Raw genomic sequence first — 17,751 nt, 5'->3', positions numbered from 1 at the left:
TGTAAATGTTGACCTCAAGTCCCTCGCTCAATTCGCAGGCTCGCAGGAGGGCCAAGAGTTCAGCTGCTTGGGTTGACCGATGGGGAACTCAGAATGTCTCGACTACTGTTTTTAGAGTCGTAATTGCATATGCAGCTGTTTTTGTTCCATCTGCCAATTTGAAACAGGACCCATCGACATACAATTCCCCCTGGGGTTCAGCTAGGGGGGTGTCCGTTAAGTCAATCCTGCCTTTAGTCTCTTCTTCAGTGCGAAAAATACAATCATGTATGTCATCATTCTGTTCACCCGTAGGAAGTGGCAACAAGGTGGCCGGATTCAATGTTGCACACCGAGTGATCGTGATGTGCGGTGCGAATAGTGTTAGCTCATATCCAGTGAGGCGTGCGCTTGTGAGATGCTGTGTTTTTGTTTTGTTTAGCAAGGTATCCACAGCATGCGGCACCATCACTGTTAGGTTGGAATTTAAAACAAGTCCTTCTGACTGCCGGATGGCCACTGCAACAGCTGCGGTGGCCCTCAGACAGCTTGGAAGTGCTCTTGCGACATTATCCAAAGTAGCTGACAAATAGGCGCAAGGTCTTTGCTTACCACCAAAGTCCTGCGTTAACACTGACAGTGAACAACCGTCGACCTCATGCACGTATAGTACAAAAGGTTTACGGTAGTCAGGAGTGCCCAAGACAGGGGCAGAACAAAGAGCAGTTTTCAAAGATTCAAAAGAGTGCTGACATTCATCCGTCCAGGGAAGGGGTTCATGCACGTCCTTAGTAGTCAGATGCAACAGAGGTTTAGCAAGAAGGGAAAAATTTGGTATCCATTGGCGACAGTAAGAGGTTATGCCAAGAAAAGCGCGAACTTCGCGTTGCGTGCAAGGGACAGACATTGTAGCAATGGTAGTAATACGTTCAGGTGTTAGTCGTCTACCCTCCTTCAATAGTAGATGACCGAGGTAGGTCACTTCCTCTCGACAGTATTGGAATTTGGACAAAGAGACCTTATTCCCCTTTGCAGCCAGATGATGTAACAACTTAACGGTCGCATCCTTGCAACCCTCTTTCGTATCTGAAGCGATCAGGAGATCATCCACGTACTGCAGTAGGACGTTACCCTGTGGCAAGTCCAAATCATCCAGTAAAGCCTTGAGAGCCTGGCTGTATATACTCGGGCTTTCAGTATAGCCTTGTGGTGCGCGGCAGCAGCGGAAGCTGCGGCCAGATAACGAGAATCCGATTATCTGCCTGCTATCAGGATGAATGGGGATACTGAAGAAGGCATTCTTCAGATCAATGACCGAAAAATATTGTGCGGTTGGTGGAATCATCGTAAGGATGGTGGTAATGTCAGTCACCACCGGTGACCGGATACTGTGGCACCACAATCTTTTTGACAGCTCTAAGGTCAATCACAAAACGATAAGCAGCATCCTGTCCTGGTATGCTAGAATCAGAATTCCGTTTCAAAATCGGAAGAATGGGGCTATTACACACATTCGCGGCTGTTTCTTCCACCACTCCCTTGTCAATCAAATCCTGGATAATAGATAGCAACGCCCGCTCACCGGCCGGTGCAATCTTGTACTGCGGAATGCGTGGCAGTTTTGCCCCTTGTTTCAGCGTGATGTGTACCGGGGGGATATCTAATTTACCGACATCAGCATCCCCTGTTGCCCAAAGTGTGGCTGGGATGCCATCGAACTCCGGGGGTAGGGGCTCATTTTTAGCAAAGCATTGTTTCAAATATTCAGGACAAGGTCTGATCGTCAAATACACCCCATCGGCAGAACAATGTATGGTCGCGTTTAGCTTTTTCAACATATCCAAACCCAGCAAATTTTCTCCACAATGTGAGGTAAGCAAAAGTGGAGTGTCGACGGTCGCAGGGCCAATCGAAAAGGGAAGAGGTTTGGAAATGGGACTGACCACTGGGACTCCCGAGAATCCCACTGAAATATTATTTTGCCCGGACAGAGTCGCCCCTGGAACCAACGATCGAGCAACGGAACTATTCATTGCCCTCGTGTCAATTAGGAAATCTTCAGAAGTCCCCAACACCTCCCCTTTTACATAGGGTCCCTTTTGATTGACCGGGATCGACACTTGGCCCCTACTCTGTCCCTGGCTGTCCTATGCTTGTGCATACGAATCCTGATCCTCATATTCATAATCGTTATGATAGTACTGCCGGTCATGACCTCTATCAAAGTGATTACGGTCAGACTTGCCTGATCCCTCTTCTCTGCGCATATCGTTCCGGTCAGGGCCTCCCCGTCCACGTCCTCGCCCTCGGACTGCTCCGTTCTGAGCGAGTAACAGTGGACACTGTGCTTTTCAATGTCCCTCCTCCTTACAATAGGAACACTGGTTCAAACCCACAGTCGGAGCCCCGCCCGCGCCTCGGCCCACGCCCGCCCCTCGGGACACGGGTCCCCGAGTTCCTCTTCCCCCTCCTTGTCCCTGCACGACCTGCTGCAGTAGTACTCGTGTTTTCAAGTCCTTGGCCTTTTTCTCCACTTTCTCCTTACATTCATTCTCTCTATGCTCGTAGTACTGGGCCATGCTCAAAATTACAGACGGGGTGGAGGTAGTCCAGGTACTTTCCGCTGCTTGTAGACGTGCGGAAACTTCCGGGGCCAAGTTCGTAACAAATCTATTCACAAACAGCCTAATTCCACCCTCGGTCTCTAGATCCTGCCCACTAAAATCAATGAAAACTCCTTCAAACCTCGTAAAAAAATCGGACATGCAAGCAGTCAATTTGTCCCAATCGACTTTTCTCGGGGGTATCAGAGTGTGCATAAAGGCGATAATTCTCGCTGGTAGGGATGTTATTTCAACCCTGGGTTTGATCCTGGTTTGCGGTCCCTGTCCCATATTCGCAGCTCATCCCACGTACCCCCTAATTCGGCGTGATCAGAGTCGTGCACCTGTCGCCATATATCCACAGGCACAAGTAAACCAAAGAACAGCTCCACATCTGCTAACGTCATAACAGCCGAGGCAGCAGCCTCGGTCAATTCTTTGTAATAGGCTGTAGGGTTCTTGCGAGGGTCGGGCAATTGGGATTTCAATGAAAGGACCTCACTCCTTTTCCATGGAGTGTACACCCATTGCTCCTGAAACCTGGAGTCTACTCGTTGCCGAGTAATGGCCTGATTATCATCGCGCAGTTCGGGAACCTCGGGATGATAAATGGGATGGACCTCTCGCATGGGATGTTGCGAGGTCCACTGAGTCAGGGGGTGTTCTGAAGTCCATTGGGGACATTTCAAAAATAATCTTCCCTTATATTGGGCCAGGGTGACTACGTTTTTATACACTTCCTGCGGACTCAAATTAAACCTATAGGTCCAATCACGAATCTCATACAATATTTGAGGAGCGCTCCCATTGCTAAAGCTAACCTCCCAGGCCCAAATGAGGGAATTCGACATTTGGAACACCACGTGCTGTTGCATTACGGGCTCCAAATCTTTCACAGTGCTCCATATGTCTTCTACAGTATATGCGTTATTCCTGATCCATTGGACAGCTTGATCGGCTAACGCTTCCTTCTCTCCATAGGCCACGGATGACCTGGTAAATAACCATTTACCTTCCAACCCCCCTAATGCCCCTTTCGGAGTCTGATCTGCCACACCGGGCGTGGTGCTGGCTGATTGAGAGACCCCTATGGGACTTGGTACGCTCAGTTGTACTCGGGGGAATGGATAGGTCGATTTGGAATCAGGGATAAGAGTGGCCATGTCTCCAGGTGAGGGAGACGGGATGTTCGTGTCACGGTTAGGGGTGGTGGAACCCTGATCCACGGGGGCCGATGCCGGCGGTACAGCGGGTGGCTGGACGGGGACCGCGGGGTATATGCGTTGCGGGGCATCATCCTCAGCTTCATTTCTTGTTACGTAGCTTTTGTCGACTTGCAACCTAAATCGTCTATCCTCTACCTCTATGTTCTTTTCTGTTTTACTCTTATCATGTGCAAAAGCCTTCTGCGTAATAGTTTGCCCTTGCTGAACCTTGAGTAATTTTTCTGACCTAATACGTCTCCTTTTTGCCTCTTTCTGCCACTTATTCAGAGTATCGAACATAGCCTGTCGGCTGCGCTTGACGAAAAGACGTTCTTGTAAATACTGAATCTTTTTCTCATCGAAAGATCCAGTTTTTGGCCACTGTAATTCTATGTTATCCTTGGTGTACTTATGCCACAAGGAATTAAAGAGAAGGGGACCAATACCGTGCTTGCAATACATATCGTGGCTGGGTGTACCTTCCGGAGGAGAAGGTTGGCTTTCGTCCAACCTCATGCTCTCCGGACGAAAACAGCCAAAGCACAGTTTGCTAAGAATTGTCTTTTTGTATAATAGGTCAGCTGAAAAGAAATCAAATATTATTATTCAAGAAAATTGAACCAAATTGCATTCAACACAATTTCATCAAACACATGGCCATGTCTTCATTCATTCAACGTACAATGTCCAACATACATAAAACAAAAATGCGTCGTATGCAAACGAGAAACAAATGGTATACCAATATCCTGCAATCAGAAAACGGAGCCCGTCGACTCCTGCCTATGGAGAACTCTTTGATGCAATATTCAGAAAACCACAAAATCAATATTCAATAACAGTCTTGTCCTTAGACTGCCTGGAGATAGTTTACACAGGTTTCTAAACCACAGACCAACCTACAGGCCATCCGGCAGTATTCATGGTTCACCTCCCGGACTATGCTGGCTAAGCCCGCTTTTGCAAGCGCTGCTCCAGATTTGTCCGAGCGCTACCCAATCTCAACTGTCTGCGTTCCCGAGGACAATCCGGCCCAAGTGCAAACCGCAGTCTCCCACAAGTAAGGCGTGTAGTCGCTATCTCCAGTTTTTCGCAACAACCAGGCCAGGGGCATCTACACGTGCAATCTCAATATTGCCCCGTCAGATCCCCTTTTCAGAGTATCTCCGTGACCACAAGTCACCAAAAATGCCAAGTACCAAAAGTCCAGGATCCAACACAAGACAGGACAAAACACTCACCTGGTGCACGCAGGTCTGATTGCACGTTCTCCACTGCCAACTCTCAATAAGGCCAACGTGGCTGGTTCTCGGGTCGCACCCGAAGGACTCCGGCGTGAGGTCACTAGCAGCTGAGATTCTCTCCACCGAAGGGGCAAAGCAAACCCCCAATTTCTCGTTGGTTTATTCTGCAATTCCCCCCCCCCAATCGAGAGTACCCCTTTTTAACGTCCCTCTCTGAGATAAAGAGAGACGACCCCAACGCTGAGTCCCGGCGGAGTCGCCAACTGATGTATGTAAAATTATTCACCACCTCCCAATTACAGTTATCATCACACCCAATCCCATTTGCAATACCAATAATCAGTCAGTTGGCAGTGTAGAAGGTCTAAGCATTTATTATACAAAGACAAACTCTGCCAGAGGAGCTCCTTTCGACCTAACCCCACGAGGTCCGCCAAGAAGACTGCTGGCACACTGTCAGAACATCACATATATACAGTTGCATTTGCAGAATCATTGCCCAAGATGGAAAAATACAAGTTGGTACAACTGTGCGAGAGAAGGAAAGGCCATATATGGCACACAAAGCACTCTTGGTTTCGCTCATCCTAGATTAGCAAGGTCGAACGGTTGACTCCCCTCTGCCAGCTCTGACGAGCTGAAACAGCAATTCTGCAACAGTTGGGTTATTTCTCAGGAGAACGACTTCGGTGAAGGGAATGAACGGGGTCTGTTAATGTAAGGCTTCGAGCGAGGCCACAAAATGGCGTCGGTCAAGTCAAAAAGAGCGTAAAATGCAGAGAGTGGTGCAAGCTTGGAATCTAAAATACTGCAATGTGGATTTATGTCAATGTTTGCGTGCGTATGCTAAAACATTTAGATATATCATGCTAATTCTAATACATCGATTATAGGAACTATACAGTTATACCTTGATGCCAGTTCCTCACTGTGTCAGGTATAAGCATGGGCGGAAAATCCGTTTCGCTCGCGGATTTTGCGGATTTTCGGGAAATTCGCAATCCGCGAGATTCGCGAATCTCCCGCAAAATCCGCAAATCCGCGAGCAGCGGATTTTGCTCGCACTGCTCGCACTGTTCGCGTGAGTTCGCGGCTTCCCAGTACAACTTCGCGCCGCGCGAATAAGTGCTAAATTGCAGAAATACGATCTTAGCAATACTGAAACTACTTACCAGGTTCAAAAGTTCAGGCTCATCATTAGTAGCCATTTCCTGTAGTGCTTCCTGAGGGGCCCCTCCAGAGTTCAGTTGCCAGTTGCAACTATTATGTGACCCTGCTCTGAACCTCAGAATAGTGACACATATGCCACAAAGGTCCTGAATTACAGCTAAGGGAGACAAGCAGGAGCCAGGCTGGAAGTTAAAATCCATTAATCAGCCCCTAATTCATTATTGTCAGTTGGGGCAGGGCAGGTGTTGTAACTAATTTTGCCATTTATAATTTACAAGGGAACCCAAGGAAGCAATATGCTAGGGACCTTAGGGTGATTATATCTATAAACAGGACAGTGGTCCCTAGACAAGGTAATGATGTCAGATCAATATAGGCTAAATAGACACTATATTCTTAGTCCAGCCGGACAGATTTATTTTGTAATATTGGTACATGACATGATCCTAATACGCGTTCGTGCATGGGTGGTTACGATTAAGATGCCAATACCGTGTTGCCTAAGTGCACTTATGTAATTATAATTAGTGCAAAAATAATGGCTTATCACGGAGCCATTATTTTTGCCATATCTGGTAAGCCTATCCTATGTTATCTGGCTTTAGAAAGGCACAGGGTTAATATCTATAATTACAACTCCTTCACCCCTCCATGTAGGTAGCTCCCACACCCCTAGGACAGCGACCCCTTGGCGCCATCCCCACAGGTAAAGATCATCCTTATTAAGGTCTGATGAGGTGAGGTGACGGGTCACCGATTTTTCATCGTCAAGCTGGCTAGCTCTACTCCCAGATCACACTGTGGCTTTATGGACAGTAAATAATCAGTTGCACTAATTATAATTACATAAGTGCACTTAGGCAACACGGTATTGGCATCTTAATCGTAACCACCCATGCACAAACGCGTATTAGGATCATGTCATGTACCAATATTGGCCGTAAATCAGGGTTCACTCTGGTGATTTTAACATTGGCAACTGGAATATGGAAAAGGCGATAAATATGAATAAGTGTGTATGGACAATCTTTTTCAATGCCCTAATCTATGTTATTGTTTGTTTTCTTTTCTTTCTCCTATTTGACTTTTATGTTGTATTGTTATACATGTTTTGGCAATTATTGTTCTAATTAGGGGTTGAACAAGCTAATTCATACCTTGTTACAATTCTTAAAAGTGAAAAGGCATATATTTATTGTCCTGAGGATGAACCTGTATTAATCATAGGTTCGAAACGTCGTCGACTGAACCACACTATATGCAGTTGAAATGTGTATATTGATTCCAGCAATAGTGTGTTTATAATATTGTCTGACTGTGAATTTACTACACAGACTGTTAAGTTGCCTTGTCTGTTTTTCCTTGTTAGTGTCTCAGTTGACATCGGCTGGTGTCCTGCTGTTAACACTTTTTATAAAGGTTTCTAAAATTTGTTTATTACAAAATAAATCTGTCCGGCTGGACTAAGAATATAGTGTCTATTTAGCCTATATTGATCTGACATCATTACCTTGTCTGGTAACTAATTTTGCAACAATGAAAGCACTTAGCAAGTGGAAAAGATCACTAATCAGGAAGCACTAAGGAAGCAGGTGCCAGCTAAAAAAATATTCTGTGACACATTAATCAGCCCCAAATTAATTCAGGTCACTTGAGGCAGGGAAGGTGTGCTTTGCTTTGCCGAAAATAATGTACACTGGACAACCAGAGGGTGTGGTGATGAAACAGAGGGTGGCATGGGTGGGCCAGAGGGTGGCATGAGTAGTCAGAGAGTGGCAGTGGTGACAGAGAGTGGCAGTGATGAAGAAGAGTGTCCCAAACAGGCTGGACACGTAGAAACAACAAGTTCGCAAAACTTGCGACCCGACAGGTAAGTTCGCAAATTGCGAAATTGTAAAAACCCTCGCGAACTGGCAGAAACACGGGCGAACACAAAAAAAAAATCTGCAAATTCGCGGGAATTCGCGGATTTTGCGGATTGCGAGTTCACAAATCCGCAAAATTCGCGAACGCGAGATTCGCAAAATTCGCCCATGCTTAGTCAGGTATAATGTATGTAGGGTGGGTGTTCCCATGCAAAAAAGCCTTGTAGAAGTGATGCAGTGTAATCTACAAGATTTCACTGGGCCACTTCTAGGATACCTCTGCGTCAAAACCTTACGCCTGCTTGGAGCAGGTGTAAGGTGTTACGCAGCACAATGAGGTTAGGCCTCTCCATCCATTGCTGCAGTTGAGTCGTGCTTGCAACACAACTCCAGCAATGCATGACTTTTGTGCCAACAGATGTGTCAGAATTTCTGATGCATCTGTCAATCCTTGCGCCATGGTGTGCCGTGTTGTAAATACAGTGCATCCATGGTGGCGCAAGGGTTTCTCAGGGTGGCGCAGGGAAAGTGAGGCATCTCTACAGATGCATCACTTTCTTGTAAATCTGCCCCAATGTGCGGCCCGGGGCTAAGGAAGGACAGCGAAGAAGGGATCTGGAATGGCAGAAGCAACAGTTGCGTCAGGGCCCTTGTACCTGGGAGGGAGTGTTGTACTTAGGTGTGGGTGGTGTCTCTTTCTTTCTTTTGTTAATTTTTGTAAAAAAAAATGTAATCAGAAAACACCAGCACAGTGCAACCCAAGCACACATGGAACTGTGTGCGGGTAACTCAATACAATAATGTTCTCCTGGATGACATGGAAGAATGTGAACATAATCAATGATCCAGAAAAGTAATTAGTGTTTCTCAAAACCAAAGTACCTTGGGGCATATTACCAACAACTAGCGATATTTATCGCTAAATGGGCTTAGCAAGGTTTTTTTTATCGCCGGATATTATCGCAGAGATAACGTGCTATTAGCAACGTTTATCTCTAAAGCGATAAAATATCCGGCGATAGCGGCTAAATGTGTGAATATCGCTGCGAATTCAGCGATATTCACGCATTAACGCCAATAGGGTCTTAGCCATATTATCCACCCCCCATTGGATATAATGGCTACGAACTGTTCTGAGCAGGCGTTAGCTTTTGTAGATATTCGCGCTTAGCGCGACTATTTCCATCGCTACGCCTGCATTGATAATAGGCAATAGCGATGTTAACAACTAGTCGCTAACAGTTTGGGAACGCCCACTTTGCATGTCATTAGCGATAAATATCGCTGACATGCAAAGCGGGCCCCAAACAGCTCGCTATCACCTAAAAGCTGTCGCTAACTGATGTTAGCGACAGCTTGCTAATAGGGCGATGAAATTATCGCCGCTTAGAGGCCGAAAACGGCTGCTAAAGCGGCGATAATTTCATTTTGCCCGCCTTGATAATATGCCCCCTTGTGTTTTTGCTGTCTCCGCTCTCAAAGTGTTAATTGGAAGAATATTACCTAACAGGCTTCCCACGAGTTTAATTAAAGCAACAATACTTGCCTTGAACATGCACAATGGAGACAAACTCTTGAGATTTTTGGGCAGCTTCAATAAAATACAAAGAATTTCAATCTTATTTCTCAATTCGATTTTTGTGAGTTTTTCTTTCTCCTTTGGTGTTTTATGCCACACTTTTCCAGAACAATTTATGAACAGATGGAGTGATGATATTACCAGTAGAGAATGTTAACGTAATTTTTTGGGAGTGCAAATTTCAAAGGTAGTTTATTTGTAAAACCCAATACTATCAGGTCAGAGTGCATGTGCAATAAATCTTTTAGAAATAAAGCGGCATGTCTGACAGTATGCCCATGAAACTCATATGTTTTACAAGTAATAAAATAAAATAAAAAATCAAATAAAAAGCTGAAATTGTAAGCATGTGTTTGTCTGAAGCCACTCGTGATGTGACGTATGTTCAAAGAATAGATCGGAGAGATACTGTTAGTTGAACTAAATACAGGTGCTACAGGACAGAGCAAGATGATTATTTTTCGGGGTCTAGATAAAGTTTATGTAGAGCATCTTGGTTTGGTAGTTAGGCATACATGAGCATAAAGTGTGAGATCCACTGTTTTGTGATAATGAGTGCGGAACATCTGCAGAATTAAGTGTAGACTCTTGAAAGCAAAAAGGAAATAAGAACTAGAATTCGTAAAAACGAGCCCACAATAAGCCCAGCCCAGGAAAAGAAACCTGAAACAAGCCCATCCCCAAAACTACGTTATTATGACACAAAAGGCAACGTTGACATACGTCTTTATTTCTTCTGTCTACAGCAGTATTGTCTGACTTTATTTATTATCATTATTAGTATTATGATGATTATATCTGCTATTTTGGGACACGGAGGGAGCAGAATAAAAGAGCTTCAGCAATGTCACCTTTCATCAAAACAAGTTTGCTTTTCAAGGTAGAGATCTGAGAGGATGCAGAGTTATATACAGTGCTGCCGACTTTGGTACAGGGGACAGGGGAACCGGGCTCTCCCCTAAAAAAACACATGTAGATGGTAACAAATGGACTTAAACAATGGCAATCAAAATCAAATAGGAATGAAACAAAATTACAAAACTATGCCAGTGGTTGAAGCAATGGTTTAACTCTCTTCGTGAATGAAGCCACACCTGCAGATCCAACAAAAGCCGTGGTTGAAGCAATGGTTAAACTCTCTTCGGGAATTAAGCCATGCGTGCTGATAAAACAAAAGCCACGTGGGCACCAAAAGCATTTAAATGTGAAAACTTGTCCCCACTCACCTAGTTCCAAATGCTGCCAGCAGAGTGTGTTTACGTGTTTCGCTGTTCAAGCACATATAATACCACATTTCAATAACACAGACGTGAGGAAAAACAAAAATAGTGTGCCGTAATAAGCATAAACCAACAGGAGTGTAGAGTACATGTAATATGGCCTGTCGCCATGGGAGGGAACCAAGCACACAAAGTAGGGACAAATACAACCAATGCACCAATGAAAACCCCACATTTCAGGACGACACAAACAATCACCAAGGAAAATTGATGGGTGTGCCAAAAGCCCACAAAAGAGATACAGCATGTCAAGAGACAGTGCATGTGTGCTGCCTAGACTCGTCCTAAAACAGCAGCAAGTAAAAAGAAATGTGCAGGCTAAAGGAAGTTGTCAAACATGAAGGTGGATCTCTGTATCAGTCCTGGCTTCACTTCCTGGCCACGGTCCACCACTACACCTGTGTGAAACAATTTCATTTACTCTGACTCTTTGGGTCTTCCTTGAAGCAGCAAGAGAGGGCAGATATAAGAGTGGCAGGCAGGAAAATAGCCATGGGGGAAGGGAGAGTATTGCATAGTGGAATGAGATGACTGCAGGGCTGCATTTGTGGTGTCACATGGTAACTGACGATGTGTGTGTGGACAGGGAAATTCTCGTGGTGAAATGTCCCAGAACTGAATGCATGACTAGATCACATGCATGAACATCATTGTTAGGAGAGGGAAAGCTCCCTGTGCATCTTCCTTTTGGCCCATTTAGGTGGCAATTCTAAAGGCAGCCTTGTGATGGGAAGATAAATGTTAGTTCCCATAGTATACGTTCTCAAGAGCAAGAAATGTCCCTCAATCTGCGGAGGATACTAGTGTACCTGGTAGGCCCAAAACTAGAAAGCAGAGGAGCTCTAATGCATGTATCCCTCCACCACCTCGAATCATGGCCTGGAACTATATTCACTAGCAGTGATCAGCTTCATGAATGACAATACTTATGGAGGCAGTACAAGCGGCTCACTCTAAATAATCAGGATAGGAGGGAATCAGCAGAGGACGGGACAAACAGTGTACAAAGTGCTGTTTGCTGGTTGGGTGCATGCCAGATGTGTGCAGTATCAAGGAAAAACATTCTCTAATGACTCTTTATTAGTGGGTTTGTTGCTGGTTAAATAATGTACTCTCGTCATAGTGACTAATTCGGCACATGTAAGTGGTTGTGTGTGATTTGAAGTGGTGAACAGCTTGGTTAATTTGCTTATAAAGGCTTGCACATATTTGACATGTTTAATTAATAGTAATATAAGAACATGATTACCCCCTGGCGTTTGGTTACTCGTTAACATGTTCGTTAACATTTCTGATACAGTTTAAAGTATTTTTTGCTCTGTGCTGGTAATCAGGGCACCGGACACAGGACATGGTACTAGTTATAAAGTCATTGAAAAATCTATGGGTATGATTCAAAGTTGGCAAATAAAAATGTTCTAATTTCCAGCTGCAGTGCTAAATCTAGAGGTTAATCCACTGGTGGAAATCCCTCAAACATGCTATTAAATCTGACACCCAGATTATGGTGTCATTCACCCATTCCTCTGTCACAACATCTGCCTCTAGCTTCAGGTCCTGTATGCAACATGTTGCAGACTGGATGGTCATCAACTCCCTGAAGCTAAATGGCGACAAGACTGAGGTGCTGGTTTTTGGGAAGGACCAAGATGTTTGGTCGAGTGAGTGGTGGCCTCCCTCTCTTGGCACCTGCCCCACCCCCTCTCAATCTGCCAGAAATCTGGGTGTGGTGTTTGATACGTCACTCTCGATGTCCCTTCAGGTGAATCGGACAGTTGCAACCTGTTGGGGAGTAATCAGAACACTCAATAGAATTCGCAGCTATCTGTCCCTACAAGCACGTAAGCAGATTGCAGTCGCCCTTGTTGGTTCCAGGTTAGATTACTGCAACTCTCTCTACATGGAGTCCAACAAGGGCCTCATACATCGGCTGCAAATCGTGCAGAATGCGGCTGCACGTTTCGTCCTAGATCTTCCTAGGGGATCTTCTGCTACTACTGCGAGGAGAGACCTCCATTGGCTGCCTATTCAACACAGAATTTACTTCAAAATTCTGTGTATGACCTATAGAGCCCTCGAGGATGGACCTAAAGGCGCCATCAGCTCCCTGCTTACTCGCTACCATCCCACAAGGTGTCTCCGATCTTCGGGACTTTTTCAGCTTGTTGTCCCTCGTTTCAAGCTCACCAGATGGGGAGCTAGGGTCTTCTCTGTCGCTGCCCCCCAGCTCTGGAACATCGTGCCCATGGAGATCAAAACTCTACCTTCCCTGGATCTTTTCAAAAAGGCCTTAAAAACATGGTGCTTTTCTAGAGCCTACATAGGTTGAACTGCAGGTTTTTGTTATGAGCTGGTTTTTGGAATTAGGCGCCTTGACGCCCATTGGGCTAAGTCTGCGCACGACAAGATTCCTTTATTATTATTATTATTAAATTACACCACCTAACAGGTGGTTTTGCATTGCCATCCAACTCTAAATCAGGCACAGAGGGAATCTTTACTTTAGTCTGTATAGGGTATCTAAGGACACATTTGGGCTGAGACATTTGACAAATCCTACGATCATTATTTATTCAACTTTTTTTAAGTAATTGCATGTAGTTTATTGTTTCAATTCAAATACAAGTCATATAAAGTGTACATTTACCACATTTCAAGCATGTATTACGAAACCCCATGCCTTTCTAAGTACCTTTGATGTCCTGTTAACTTTCTTGCTTTTCAGGATGGAAACCTCCTCAGCATTTTTCCTCTGAGACGTCAAATTTTGTTCTAGTTGATTCGCCAATTCCAAAATATTTCTTGTCTCTGTACAAGGAAATATATATCTCATGTCAAAAGGTTATTCAATAATGTGAAACAATTGCATGTTAGAGGAAATCATGGCTGTTGGTAAGACGTGTATATATTACTCCAAGGAGCACATGGCATGTTAGAAATCAGAATATCATGAAATCACCCAGATTCCAGACGAATATTAAGACCCTCATTGAGACCCTCATTATGAGTAGCCCATTAAATTCAGACCCCTGCACAAACCCTCGAGGGTTCAGAATTTTAAGTTTTTCAGAATTATCTGCATCCGATAATTACCAAGTACGATCAAGAAGGTACAACTTCTGGATTAAATCTAGGCTGGTGAAACAGCCATGTCAGAAGCTTTAGTTTGGCAAGGAGCCAAAATGTTTGCAGGGCCTCTCCTTGGTTTCTGACCCATGGCGCTGTTACAAAGGAAGAGACAAAAACAGTATCTGGTGCCACCTAGTTGTGTGGAACATTAACTGCGACAAGAAGGAACAAGTAAGGACATCTTTTAAGTCATGCATACCAGACAGCACAAGCTGTGTGGTTGCAAAAGACCTATTGTGAAATTACAGTGGCTTACAGACTGCCCAGTGCTTACCATATGTTGGCTTTATTGTTGCACTCGTCTTCTTGCTTCTTATTCAATGGTTTGCCTTCCTCTTCTTTTGTGTGTTCCTCCTATTGAGCATACACTTTTTGCGATTCTTCTGGTTAGCTTATTTGTATCCCTCCACTGCTCACCCTTAGGGAGCAGCTTTTGCTATGTTTTGTAGTTTGTGTGCTACTTACCCCATCAAATACCCACCCAGCTCCCCCATGCTGTGTTGTTTCGCTTCCTTTCCAGCTTGTCTGTAAAAGGACAGCAACAGGGATACTTTTTTTCGGGTAATCTGAAGATCAAACCTTAAGGGTTGTTTTTCCATTCCATATATTGCATGAAAGTACAAGCTTTGGCACATAATGGCTTTTATGGTGCTAAAGGAAGGACCATCTGCTCCATTCACTCAGGTGATGTCTGAGGCAAACAATGTACTTAGCATAATACTTCTCCTGACAGCTCATAAATTGGGTCCCTCCCTGGGCTACTATGGAGGACCAAATGGCTGAGTGAAGTGGAAAGTGAATTAGGCCTTCACAATGGTTTCCCTTTAAATTCTGACACTTCCTAATTCTTTCTTAATTTTTTTTAGAACTTCCTTGTGAAAAAGTAAGTGGGACTTAATCATTCCCCGCTTGTCCGTTAAAAGACAGCAACAGGAATATTTTTGTTGGGGTATGGCTGAAAAGCACATCGTAAGGGTTGTTTTTGTATTCCAGATATTACATGAAAGGACAAGCTTTGACATGCAAAGGCTTTTATGGGGCTGGAGGAAGGACCATATGTTCTACTCACTCAGGTGGCATCTGGAGTAGAAGGTGTACTTTGCACAACACTTATCCTGAAGGCTCATAAATCTGGCACCTGGGCTACTATGGAGGACAAATGGCTGAGCCAAGTGGAAAGTAAATTAGATCTTCACAGGGGTTTCCCTTTACATTCTGACACTTCCTAATTCTTTTAAAATTATTTTTAAAGTCTCCTAAGTGAAAAAGTAAGTGGGAATTAATCCTTCCCAGTTTGTTTGTAAAAGTACAGCAATAGGGATATTTTTGCTGGGGTATGACTGAAAAGCAAATATTATGGGGTTTTTTGTATTCCTGATGTTGCATGAAAGCACAAGCTTTGGCATACAAACGCTTTTAAGGTGCTGGTGGAAGGGCCATCTGCTCCACTTACTCCAGTGGTGTCAGGGGAAGAAGGTGTATTAGCACAACACTTCTCCTGAAGGCCCATAAATCTGGTCCTTGGGCGACTATGAAGGACTGAATGGCTGAGTTAAGTGGAAAGTAAATTAGGCCATCGCAGTGGTTTCTTTTTCCTTTCGACATTTCCTAATTATTTTTAAATTCTGTTTAGAGTTTCCTAACTGAAAAGTAATTGAAAAATAACGCATGCATTTATAAAGATTGAAAACATTGAACATCGAATTTTGAGATGCCATAAGATATGTTTTTGCTTTTCCTCCAGCATTTTGAATGTTTTCGTTTTTACTTTTATTAAACAGTACTTTACAGACAAACATTGACACACCCAGCAGCTCGCCAGTTGCATGAAAAAGGCATAATCCATTTGCTTTGCCAATCCTTGTTCATCATTTAGAAATATGTTATTGAAGAAAATTAGGGTCTTTTAAAGGTGGTGCTTGGTCAAAGAGCTTCATCTGCCCTTTCCCTGTGAAGCCCCTGGCCAAATCTGCCAGAAGGTAACCTCAGAAAATTGCATGGTAAATACTAGCACATTCAGATTTTCACACCTAAATTCATTATATTCTGCACTAATGGGGAAAATATTGTAAAAGGTGTTATTTTTTAACTCAAAAAATGCTAACCCCATGGAATGGAATTTTATCAGGTAACGAATTAACACAACAAACACTGGGCCAGTCATAAGTAATGTAAGGCTTCGGAGGTAATGGGGCTGCTGGCATGTGTTGATGCTAATGGAGGAGTGAGCACTGGTTTATGATGTTGGAGCATAGGAGCCTCAGTCATGCCAATGGTGTCAACACTTATTTTTGTGGTTGGAGGAGTAGCAAGTCCAATCTTTTAGAACAGAGGACACTGTAACACAGATGGTGAGTACTAGGCACTTTCATGTTATTGAAGGAAAGGTCATCTTAAGGTTGCAGAGGACTCTGATGATGTTAGAGGAAAGTGTAGTGTTGTGTGAGCATGTAATGATGGAACCTTTGTGGTTCCTGAGGGACTCTGTAGAACTGTGACTTAAGCATTAGAGCGTAGTGAATTGGATGCAGGTTTAGAATGTTGAGATTGCGGTTATACGCAGAAGAATAAAGATGTATTATACTAAGCTCTGTATGTGTCTTAGTCATTGGCGAGCACCCAGGCTGGGTAGAACTCAACAACAGGCGACAAGACAGGGCATAAGTAACCCATAATTCAACAGTGCTCTCCTAGAGAGTTTGCTGTGGTTCAGCAAACTGCTCATGCATGCCACTTGTGCCTTCGTCGAAGTGTGGAGTGAATGTTCACTGTCTGTGGAGTCAAAGCGCAGCCCTAGTTCTGTTAAAAGCATTTGACGCTAATAGAAGCATCACTGAAAAGTCTAAACGTCAGTGGCCGAGAACCCGCTAGTAAGGCCACACAAAGAGGTACTGCGCTACTACGCAGCTCAAAAGCCATACCTTCAGATGAAGTGACACTGCAAGAGGCAGATACAACCAGGTTTTGAAGGAGCAGCAAAATGCAAGATAACACTGCGAACAGAAGTGCTGTGAGGCAAAGATCAACCAGGAGTCAGACACCACAAAAACATGCTTCAGGACAAAGTGATAGAAGCAACAGTCATCTGTTTAGCAGTTCCGAGTAAAGAGAGTCATCATGTCACAGCGCTGGAGGGAGTGGCCCCAGAGAAAGCACCCATTTGTTGCTTGTAGAGCTGCCCATATCCTAAGCGGCACCCAAACATGTTGCTGAGTGGGGCTAAAAACAACTCCAAAGTGTTCCAAAGTGCAGAGAGCTGAGAGTGTTTATCAGAATTGTGACCGTTTACCAGCATGTCACAAGACCTCATAGATGGTTTGCATGAAAGAGATCACCAAGCAGCGTGCTCTCCGCGTCAGTAAGTTCCACCAATGGTTACAATGCTGCCATCTTCTTGAAACCACCAACGCCATTCGATGCCGCCAACAAATGCCTTGCAGGAATGCGCTTTGCCATTCCCATTGAGGTGCCTTTTTAATAGGCACTGCTGTGGGAGGGACAAAGGTCTCGTAATCTGGCAGGTGGGTGAGTTTTGCGGTCCTGGAAAGCGGCGCTGGCGTGGCAGCCCACACCAGGACTACGACATTCATAATCAGGCCCTTAGTCTGGAGCACGTTCTCATGGCTTCCAGAGCTGAAGCACATACTAATCGAATGCTGCTGATATGGAGGCTGGTGGTGCCCAAAATGAGTCAGTT

The 17,751-nt window shown here is 44.4% G+C and overlaps 1 protein-coding gene across 1 annotated transcript in view; it reads right to left on the bottom strand.

Annotated features, from left to right (window-relative positions):
- The window catches only part of LOC147710990 (uncharacterized), a 151,037-nt gene that overhangs the window by 73,554 nt on the left and 59,732 nt on the right, over positions 1-17,751 (bottom strand). Inside the window, exon 8 of the mRNA XM_086920088.1 lies at positions 13,618-13,733. Within this exon, the coding sequence (XP_086776214.1) occupies positions 13,618-13,733 (116 nt within the window). The remainder of the gene's footprint in view (positions 1-13,617; positions 13,734-17,751) is intronic.

Source organism: Lissotriton vulgaris, chromosome 5 (assembly GCF_964263255.1).
Source record: "Lissotriton vulgaris chromosome 5, aLisVul1.2, whole genome shotgun sequence".
Classification (NCBI taxonomy): domain Eukaryota; kingdom Metazoa; phylum Chordata; class Amphibia; order Caudata; family Salamandridae; genus Lissotriton; species Lissotriton vulgaris.
The sequence above is the reverse complement of the archived record's forward strand: the minus strand, read 5'-3'. Positions and strand labels throughout refer to the sequence as shown.